This window comes from Peromyscus maniculatus, chromosome 22, assembly GCF_049852395.1.
Source record: "Peromyscus maniculatus bairdii isolate BWxNUB_F1_BW_parent chromosome 22, HU_Pman_BW_mat_3.1, whole genome shotgun sequence".
Taxonomy (NCBI): Eukaryota; Metazoa; Chordata; class Mammalia; order Rodentia; family Cricetidae; genus Peromyscus; species Peromyscus maniculatus.
The window spans coordinates 8,350,940-8,360,752 of record NC_134873.1 but is presented as its reverse complement, the minus strand read 5'-3'; the positions used below and the strand labels follow the sequence as shown (position 1 = coordinate 8,360,752).

Genomic DNA, 9,813 nt, shown 5'->3' with positions numbered 1-9,813 from the left:
GCCGTCGCTCATGACCACAGAGAAGCGCGGGGACCAATAAAGGGAGGGGTTGGAGCCGAGTTAGTTAACGGGATTGGATAACGGAGCAGGAGTTCAGGGCGTGGCCTAGGGGCCAGGGGGCGGAGTGGAGGTTGTGGGACGTAAAAGACCAGCGGCCCAAGGGGCTACAGGGCGGAGCCTGGAGAGGAATGGTGGGGCGGGGTTTGGAGTGGGACGCGGTCAGGATTTGGGGCGGGGTGAAGGGGATCAGGTTAATTAGGCACGGAGACGGGGCGGGGCTTCAATAGGAGTGGGGGCGGGGCCTAAGAGCGGGATGTGGCCTCTGGGGTCACTGGGTGGGGTGGAGGTGAAAGGAAGAGGGAAACGAGTAACAAGAAGCAATGGGGCGGGGCCTAGGAAGGGCGGGACTTAAACAACCATACTGTACAAGCTATTGGATGACATCCGACAAAATGTACCCAATCAGCGTAGAAGACAGATTATTGACAGCCTAACAGAAGGAAGCGCACTGGCTGCACCTCGACCAATGGCTGACAAGAGAACAGGTTCAACGGGGCCCGTCAAAGTCCCGCCGAGAGTTGGTGGGGAAGGGGCGGGTCTGGAAAGGGAGGGGCCAGACTCTCGGTTTATTTTAAAATTTTGTTATGTTTATTTTTTTGTTGTTTATAATAGGTTTTCATTTTATATTTATAACATCTTTATGCTTGGGAATTTTATACCTTATTTATTTGTATTCTTATTTTATTTTATTACTTGGAGACAGGATCTCATTCAGCAGCCCTGATTGGCCTGGAAATCTATGTAGATCATGCTTGCTTCGAACTCACAGAGATCTTCCTGCCTTTGCCTCCCGGGTCATGGGATTCAATGTGTATGCCACCACGCCTGGCCTTATTTTTATTTCTTTTCTTTTTTAATGCCGAATGCCGTTTATTGAAGGAGGGAGGAGGTCTTAAATACAGGCTTACAGCACAATGGGAGAACCCTGGAGAGTAGAAGTTCACTACCAATGTTTTACAATCTTGCATCTAAGCTGTTCATGCCCATTATGCAGGATACATACACAAGGAACTTCCCTTAAGAATTTATTTCTTAAATTAAAAAAAAAAAATCTGTGTGTGATATGTGTGGGCTTGCAAGTACATGCCACAACACATGTATGGAAGTCAGAGGACAGCTTTGTGGAGCCAGCCAGCTCCTTCACCTGAGGCCTGTGGGACACGTAATTCATTCCATTTTTATTTTTATACTGTATCATTTTTAAATTAAAAAATTTCATTTTATATATATGGATGTTTTGCTTGAATGTATGTATGACCTGCATGTCTGGTGCCCGAGGAGGCCAGAAGAAGGAGATGGATCCCCTGTCTCCCAGGAATAAACTGAAAGGTGAGGCCACCCATTCTCCCCCTCTGGTCTTTGATAATGGACATGCACACCCTCACATACCATATGTGCACATATACTGCATGCACACATGCACACATGCACACACACGCACACACACACACCTTTGTTCTGCTAGGGTGACACATAACTGTCATCTCAACACTTGGGAGGTAGAGGCAGAAGGATCAGAATTTCAAGGCCAACCTAGGCTACGTGATGTCCTCTCTCACACATATATATTGGGGGACTTGGTGGTGCACATACATGGTCCCAGCACTCATGAGGTAGAGATAGGCAGATCTCTGTGAGTTCAAGACCAGCTTGGTCTCCACAGTGAAACCCTGCCTCAAATTAAAAAAACAAAACAAAAACAAAAACAAACCAAAAAACCAAACAAACCAAAAAAGCGTATATCTACAAATTTTTTTTTTTTTTTTGAGACAAGGTTTCTATGTGTACCTCTGGCTGTCCTGGAACTCTGCAGAGCAGGCTGGCCTTGAATCAGAGATCTGCCTGCCTCTGCCTCATGAGTGCCGGAATTAAAGGTGAGTGCCATCACTACCCAGCTCCCCGCCCCCCAAGAACTAAAGCATCACGACCTGGAGCATTTCCTAAGTACTTCCCAGCTGCCTTCCTCAGGGTGCTCCACTCCTGTCCCACTATAGTTCTTGGACCAGAGTCCTCCACAGATGTCTTAAATCAATGGCTTCCCTGCTGCCCTCCAGCTACTGGGTCCTTTGTTTCCTTGAGGTCACCATGTTGTTCCATCTCCTTAGCTTCGTGCATCTTGGCCAAAGCAGTGAGATTACTAACAGAGCCCGGATAGCACCAAAGCCGCTGCACCCCGGACAGTTTCACACCAGCGCAGATGAAGGCTTGCTCACTGCCACCTCAGGTACACGGTCCACTGACTGCAAACTCTAGTAGCTCGAGACCACAAGGCCATGTGCATTAGGGCAGAAATGCATACACACAGCCTGCCGGGAGGTGCAGGAGGGAGGGGCTCGAATCTCAAGTGAGCGTCCTGTAGCCCACTCCATCTTTCTGATGAGTGATCATCAACAGTAAAGTATTTGATTTGGGGGGTCTCTTGCACATAGTCACAGTGGTCCTGATGCAGATTTACACGAATAGTGGTGTTCTACAATGCCTGAGCCCACAGCATCCATCTTTTTTGTTGAGTGTGCACACCACACCAGATGGAAGTGTTGCAGGAGATTAAACTCAGGCTTCCCACATGCTGAGCAAGCGCTGGACCAACTGAGGTACATCCCAGTAGAGCAGTTCCAGCCAGCTTTGACCTCGCCTGCACCAATCCCTGGACCTCCCAAAAGGTAGTTCATGCTCCCATCACGCTCCTTTTCTCTGTAGCCCAGGCTGGCCTTAAACTCTTGACATCCAGCCTGGTTTCCATAGCGCTGGGTACGTTTCCAGGCTGCGAGGCGGCTGTGGTGTTCTCTAGCGCCCCCAGGCGGCACGTTGAGGTCCTGAGGAAGGCGGGCCCGTTGCCCTGGCGACGGCGTCGGCAGCCAGGAAGGCGGCGCCTCGCCTGCGAGGTGCGTGCAAGGCTATTGTCACGTGCGCGCGGCGGGACTTCCGGCGCCGCGATATTTTCTTTCCGGTGGTTGGCCGCCTGCGCCTCCCAACCCGGGCCCTGCGCCCCCGCCGCGCGGCCCTCGCCGCCGGGCCGCCGCCGCCATGAAGAAGTTCTTCCAGGAGATCAAGGCTGACATCAAGTTCAAGAGCGCGGGGCCCGGCCAGAAGCTCACAGACTCCGCGGGGTGCGTGACGCGGGCTGGGCGGCGCGGATGGCAAGGACCAGGGAGCGGGAAGGGCTGGCGGGGCGCCTGGGACACCGGACAGGCGATGCTGAGTGGGAGCCGATGGGAGGGCGGCGAGGTGGGCGTGGCCGAAGTGGCGGGGCGTGGGCGTGGCCTAAGAGGAGGGCGGGGCGCCGTGTCGTGGAGGTGGGCGGGGCCGGTGGGCAAGGAGTAGTGGTCTCAGGCCTGGAGACTCCTGGTCCCGGCTGGTGAGAAGGGGCAGGGCGATGCCAGGGGCCGGGTGGAAGAACCTCTGGGGGCGGGGCCCGGGCGGAACCGGAGGGGGATGTTGAGGGCAGAAGGGAGACTGAGAGATTGACTCCTTTGCAGGGGGTGTGGAGTGTGGTTGAGGGCGGGCAGGGCTGGGATGTGACACTCTGGAAGGGACTGGGGAGGGAGAGGGAATGGGAGGGTCTTGGAGGAGTGTGGCGGCCAGAGAACCCCAGACTGTTGATGAGTGTGGTTGGGGTGCATGCACCTAGCAGGCTCTGGGGGGAGGAGGAGGAGGTGGGATCGCAGGAGGATCGGAGGTCCCGGAGAGCTGTGTGTGCTGAAGAGGGAGGTGAGGCTGGGGTGAGTGGCGAGTGGGATGCTGGAGCTGCCCGGAAGGGGTGGGGTGGAGAATGGAGACAGCTACAGGCTTCCAGAGAGAAGTCTATAGGACTGTACACAAGGAAGTATGGAAGGTGGACTCCATGACAACCAAGGAGCTGGGGGTCGGAAGGAGGAGGGGCCTGGAGGCCAGGGCTAGAAGGGAGGTGGGCAAACCAGGGGTCCAGCCAGGAATAGTGGGGCCACTCCCATGGTGGAGATTGACAGGGGAGGGGATGGTGTCTGGAGGTCCAGTGTCTGTTATCTATGCACCTCTTTGCAAGATGGGAGTCCCAGTGCACTATTCGGGTCCCCATGTCTGTTTAGGGAGAAGAACCCCAAAGAAAAGTCACCACAGGTGTCGCTCCGGCAGCCTCGCCAGGGCCCCACTGATGAGGCGCAGAGGGCTGCGGCTGCTGCCCTAGCCCGGCTGGAACAGAAGCAGCCCCGAGCGCGGGGCCCCACATCTCAGGACTCCATCCGGAACCAGGGTGAGTCCTGTTCTGGGTGGCACCTGGGGTGAGGTTAAACGTCCACAGAAGGCAGCGGTGTGTCCAGTTGAGACAGGTGACACGGGTGGTCCTTGGATGGGGACTAGGTCTCCCTCCACTCCTTGGAGCATTGGCAGGGAGGGCTTTAGCTCTCAGGCCAGTGTTGTCCCCCCCCTACCCCATGGAGAGCGGTGGGTGTGGCTGAGCCTCCGGGTTCAGGCTGAGGTCCTCACTCTTTCCCCATTACACCCTCCCACTCCCAGTGAGAAAGGAACTTCAGGCCGAAGCCACCTCCAGCACCAGCCCAGGGGCTCCCGGGACCAACTTGGTACGGTATCTGCCGGGGACTGCCCAGTGCTCTGGGGCAGTGTGGAGGCAGCTGCTGCCCGGGGAGGGAGAGCCTCTTGCAGAGCCTGGTGTGAGCAGCACCTGCGGCAGTGGGGAGACAGACCCTTGGACGGAGGGGTGATGGCCGTGGGCCTGTGTGTCCAGCTGCAGGAGCCTCCTATTCTGTCTTGTCTTCAGGTACCTGAACCCAAAGAAGAAATCTCTCCCCACCTGGCAGTGCCTGGTGTGTACTTCATCTGCCCGCTCACAGGTGTCACCTTGAGGAGGGACCAGCGGGATGCCCACATCAAGGAGGCCATCCTATCGGTGAGTGACCTGTGCTCCAGCATCAGGCCTGAACCATCGGATGCACCGTACCACAGATGCCCGTCAAGCCTGGTGTGTTAGTCCCTGTTCTATTGCTGTGGAGAGACACGATGACCAAGGCAACTCTTAAAAAGGAAAGCGTTTAATTGGGGCTGGCTTACAGTTTTAGAGGTTTAGTCTGTTATAATGGCAGAGTATGGCAGCAGGCAGGCATAGTGCTTGAGAAGTAGCTGAGTGCTACAGGGTCCTGATGTGCAGGAAGAGACAGAGTTAGGGCCTGCCATGGGCTTTTCTTGTTTTGTTTTTCGAGACAGGGTTTCTCTGTGTACTGGAACTCAATTTGTAGACCAGGCTGGACTACAACTCAGAGACCCACCGGCCTCTGCCTCCTGAGTGCTGGGATTAAAGGTGTGCGCCACCACCGCTGCAAAGGCGTTTTAAACCTCAAGTCCTCCCCCCCCCCCAGTGACACACTTCCTCCAACAGGACCACACCTCCTGATCTTATCTTTCTAGTCCTTTCCAACAGTGCTGCTCCCTGGTGACTAAGCATTCAAATAGGAGCCCATGGGGGCCGTTCTTACTCACACCGCAGCACTTGGCAAGTGCTCTCTCTGATGGCCCAGGATTGGACCCCTTGTTTTTGTCCTCTCTGCACAAGAGGCCTAGAGTATAGACAACTCAGAAAATAGAGGAAAGTCCAATGTGGTCGTACAGTACTCCTGTTGTCCTCGGACTCAGGAGGCTTAGGCAGGAGAATTGCAAATTTTGGGCCAGCCTGTGCAACCCCCCCCCCCAATCTGGGAACAAGGGGATATGCATACACCTGCAACCAGCTCTGATAGTCCGTGCTGGCTTCAGGTGTGCACTTCTGACCTGAAGTTTGGCCTCAGAAGTCTAGCACAAGACTTGCTGGGGTAAATCCAGCTTGGGAAGGCTGGTTCCTTGTTGACTCCAGATTTGCCTTCCCCCACAGCTAGAGGCCTCACAGCCCTTGGCTTATGGTTTCATCTTTCTGGGAACTGTCTGGTTTTCCCCATTTGGGGGTCTTCTGACCATAGCTAATGATTAGCAACTCCAATGCTGCCTTATCCCACAGCCCACCACAGTGTACTCCTGGTTCCAGTGTCACACCAGCCACTCAGATTTGCTGGTGTTAATGGCAGGCTTGTGTCCCTGTGCCACCTGACACCTACTGTAGCTACCATGGTACCGGCTTCTCACAGCATCTGGGAGTTACATGATTGGCAGCTATGGGGACCTCAGCCAGGTGCTATGGTTTACAAGGCCACAAGTGCCCCAGACATCTGAAGGGACATGCTTGTCTCCTCTTCCTGCTTGGATTTTTCCCCATCGTAGAAGAGGCACAATTGGCCTTCACTGAAGGCATGCTCCTTGCCCTCTATCAAGCACTCATGGCTAGCTTTGCCTCAGTTTACACCACAGTGGCCTGAGAGCTGAGAGCTGCGGTTGCTGCCCCTCTGCCCTTTCCCATGCAGTCTTGTGGGGTCCTCACCATGCCCTCCCCTCCCCCAGCACTTCTCCACAGACCCTGTGGCCGCGTCCATCATGAAGATACATACATTCAACAGAGACCGGGACCGAGTGAAGCTGGGAGTGGACACTATTGCCAAGTGAGCCTTAGTTTACCTGAGGGGCCTGAGCATCGGGGGTGGTCCTTCCTGTGCTGCGGGCACCAGGTTCACTGGCTGTTTGAGGCCCAGGGGTGGAAGAAGAGTGAGGCTAGGCGGTCACCTGCGTGTGCCTCTGCCCCCGCCCCCAGGTACCTGGACAACATCCATTTGCACCCAGAGGAGGAAAAGTACCAGAAAATCAAACTGCACAACAAGGTGTTCCAGGTGCGCTGCGGCCCCGGGTCCCAGGGTCCATGGGGTGGGTTGCAGTGTTGCCTGTATTTTGTCTGTGATTGTTCACTGTTGAGACCAGGTGTCAGAACCCAGTACTGGCGGAAATGCTCCTGCCTCAGCTTCCAGAGTGCAGCACAGCACCCATCGTTCTTCTCATACATGTGGGGGTTGGCTCTCCTTCCCCATGTGGGTCCTGGGATGGAACACTGGTGTCACACTTACCTGGCCATCTCACAAGCACTGAATTGAGTATAGGATCTTGACTTTCAGGACCATAGGCATGTTGGGTCTATGATTGAAATCCACTAGGGTTAGCGACCTGGCTCCCTGGAGTGGCCTCTCTTCAGTTTGAATACCTTGAGAAGTCACCCTGTGACATTTGTCCTACAAATGCAGACATGGGGCTTGTGGGTACAGCCATCCCAGTCTGTGCCCGAAGCAGTATTTTAACTGTAGCCACAAAGCCATGATGGCTGATGCCATCCTTAGATGGCATCAATCCCAGCCGTGCTGGGGGTCCATGCCATGGGGCCTGGGTGATGTATGTGTGCCTCATCCGCAGGAGCGCATCAACTGCCTGGAGGGGACCCATGAGTTCTTCGAGGCCATTGGCTTCAAGAAGTTGACACTGCCTGTGCCAGATCAGGGTGAGGCCAGTCAGGCAGATGGGAGGGGGCGGTGTGGTGTGGTGTGGTGCATGGGACACAGGGACAGCTGTGACTCCTCTGCAGAGGGCTCCGAGGAGTTCTATGTGCTGGGTGAGGCTGCACGGGCGCAGCCGCAGAGCCTGGAGCAGTACAAGCAGCAGCTGCTGAGTGCAGAGCCAGTGCGCGCCATGCTGGACCGGCAGCGCCGCGTCTTCCGCCCCTCGGCTCTGGCCTCGCATTTCGAGCTCCCTGCCGACTTCTTTAGCCTCACGGCCGAGGAGGTAAAGCGTGAGCAGAGACTCAGGTAGGCCCATGCAAGGAGGGGGCCGTGGGGGGTAGTTCTTGGGGTGGCAGCCTAACCGCGCTCAACCCCATGCAGAACCGAGGCGGTGGAGCGGCTGAGCTCCCTGCGAACCAAGGCCATGCGCGAGAAGGAGGAGCAGCGGGAGCTGCGCAAGTACACCTACGCCCTCCTGCGCGTGCGCCTGCCCGATGGCTGCCTGCTGCAGGGTTCGTGCCTCCGGCCCAGGGGGGTGGCAGGCTGGCCGTACCATCTAGCTCATGCACGCTCTGTACCCCACAGGGACCTTCTACGCCCGGGAGCGGCTGCCCGTGCTCTTCCAGTTTGTGCGCGAGGTGCTGCAGAACGACTGGCTGCCCTTTGAGCTGCGGGCCTCAGGTGGACAGAAGCTGGTGGAGGACGAGGCCCTGGCCCTCAATGAGTGTGGGCTGGTGAGCTGGGGCTGTGACCTTCGGTGGGCTTGCACTGGCTCAGTGTCTCGGTTTCCCTCCTGTAATGTGGAGGGTACCTCTAAAGAGCTGACTGGGGGATCTGTATGGAGACGGTGGTGTGGGGAGGGAGTCTGGTGTAGCAACAGCCGTCATGGGGTTGGGGGTGGTGTCATAACGCCCAGGTGACATTCTGTCTGCCCTGCAGGTACCCTCTGCCCTGCTGACCTTCTCCTGGGATGCTTCGGTGTTGGAGGACATGAGGGCCGCAGGAGCGGAGCCGGCCACATCGGTCTTGAGGCCAGAGGTGCTCGCAGCCATTGAGCAGCTCTCCTGAATAAAAGCAGGCTTGGCCCAGCGTGGCGCCGTCTCATGCTGTCCCCCAAACCCGTTCTTCTCCCCGAGCCCCCGGGAATAGAAAAGACTCCAGTGGCAGTAGAGTTGAGAACAGGGCCCATCTCAGGAGCCGAGTCCTCTGGGCTGCAGGGACAGGCCTGAGGAGTGGAGCCGCTGGGAGCCCGGCACGGCTGGGATGGGCACCTCTGGCAGAGTGGGTCTCTAGCATGGGCACAGGCCTCACGGCTGTGGATGGAGGCAGCAGGAGGGGCAGGTGCCTGGCAGCATGGCGCTGTAATTCCTAAGTTATGAACCCAAATAAACAGGCTATTTAAACCCAGTGTCTTGGTGTTTCATCAAAACCACACAAGGCTTCACCATGGCAGCGGGAACTCCTACAAGGTCTGTCATGCCCTACAGCCAACCAGGTCCAGGCTAAGCAGCCTCTTGAGGGACTAGAACAAGGGCCTCACCAAAGTGCACGCAGTGGGGGTGGAACAGGCTAGCCATGGCACTTCCTTTGGAGAGGACACATCCATCTTGCTGGGGATATCCTCAGCAAGCTCTGGCTGGGCCCAGGACCTTTGCAGGGGACAGGTAGAAGGACACACACCAGTGTAACATGACAGTCGTGACAGAAGACAGACATGGTCAGGTAGAATACGTTTATACATGTCCACGTTTGCCCAGGGCCTGCACAGCAGCCTCAGTGTCCCTGGCACAATTCGTTGGCAGGTGTGTGACAACAGCAGGCACCTGTCAATCAGCTGTCGATAATGCTTAACTAAGAAGGGTAGATTAGCACACCGCCCTGGGGGCGTGACGGTTTGGAAGTACCTGCTCAGGCCTCCTCTGGACTCCACACCTCGGGGTGTGGGACAAAGTGCTCTTTACACGGAGTCAGCAGGAGGCTACGTCTGGTGGCGGCTGCTCAGGTGCCACAGCGAGCAGGCTGTTGCTAGTGCCAATTCCCACCTCCCTCCGCAGCTCTACAAGGCTGAGGGCGGCGTGGCCACCACTGCCCAGGCCGTGCCAACCCCAGCTTGCGCTCCAGGAGTCTGCACTCCACTCCCCGGGCCCAGATCTCTGACCCCGGCGTCCTGGGTCTTTCAACTCGACACTAGTCATTTGCAAAGAGTGGGAGCAGGCACAGGAGCTTCTGGCACATCACCCCCAACATCTGGCACTTCCATGATCATACAGTCTGTGTCGTCGTCCTCATCTTCTTCTGTGTCTGCCTGGAAGCCATCCATGTCCCCAGAGCCAACCTGCACAAAATACAGCCTATC

General features: G+C 56.4%; 2 protein-coding genes and 1 long non-coding RNA gene across 5 annotated transcripts in view; 2 read left to right on the top strand and 1 right to left on the bottom strand.

Annotated features, from left to right (window-relative positions):
- Positions 1-1,830: 1,830 nt before the first annotated feature.
- LOC143270312 (uncharacterized) lies at positions 1,831-2,605 on the top strand. The gene is made up of 3 exons (XR_013047442.1): positions 1,831-1,934; positions 2,166-2,284; positions 2,490-2,605. It is a non-coding gene; the product is annotated as an uncharacterized LOC143270312 (long non-coding RNA).
- Positions 2,606-2,805: 200 nt separating this feature from the next.
- Positions 2,806-8,860, top strand: Ubxn6 (UBX domain protein 6). 2 transcript variants are annotated; one of them, XM_006982238.4, is made up of 11 exons: positions 2,806-3,170; positions 4,128-4,291; positions 4,555-4,619; positions 4,817-4,945; positions 6,481-6,578; positions 6,728-6,803; positions 7,375-7,459; positions 7,544-7,763; positions 7,839-7,969; positions 8,043-8,191; positions 8,397-8,860. In XM_006982238.4, the coding sequence occupies exons 1-11, from the start codon at positions 3,088-3,090 to the stop codon at positions 8,523-8,525; spliced, it is 1,329 nt and encodes a 442-aa protein (XP_006982300.2). In that variant the 5' UTR covers positions 2,806-3,087; the 3' UTR covers positions 8,526-8,860. The 2 variants fall into 2 exon arrangements, with proteins under 2 accessions (XP_006982300.2, XP_076415867.1); XM_076559752.1 differs by lacking the exon at positions 2,806-3,170 and adding an exon at positions 3,194-3,418.
- Positions 8,861-9,175: 315 nt separating this feature from the next.
- Positions 9,176-9,813, bottom strand: part of Chaf1a (chromatin assembly factor 1 subunit A) — a 28,289-nt gene continuing 27,651 nt past the window's right edge. For both annotated transcript variants that reach the window (XM_006982237.4, XM_042266832.2), the window contains exon 14: positions 9,176-9,792. In XM_006982237.4, coding sequence (XP_006982299.2) covers positions 9,649-9,792 — 144 coding nt within the window. In that variant the 3' untranslated portion in view covers positions 9,176-9,648. The remainder of the gene's footprint in view (positions 9,793-9,813) is intronic.

Bases quoted from the DNA above. Each gene is read 5' to 3' on its own strand.
- Ubxn6 (XM_076559752.1), top strand. From the start codon at position 3,198: ATGGCAAGGACCAGGGAGCGGGAAGGGCTGGCGGGGCGCCTGGGACAC. The intron at 3,419-4,127 runs GTGAGAAGGGGC...ATGTCTGTTTAG, and splicing joins GAGACTCCTGGTCCCGGCTG to GGAGAAGAACCCCAAAGAAA. The intron at 7,764-7,838 runs GTAGGCCCATGC...AACCCCATGCAG, and splicing joins AAGCGTGAGCAGAGACTCAG to AACCGAGGCGGTGGAGCGGC.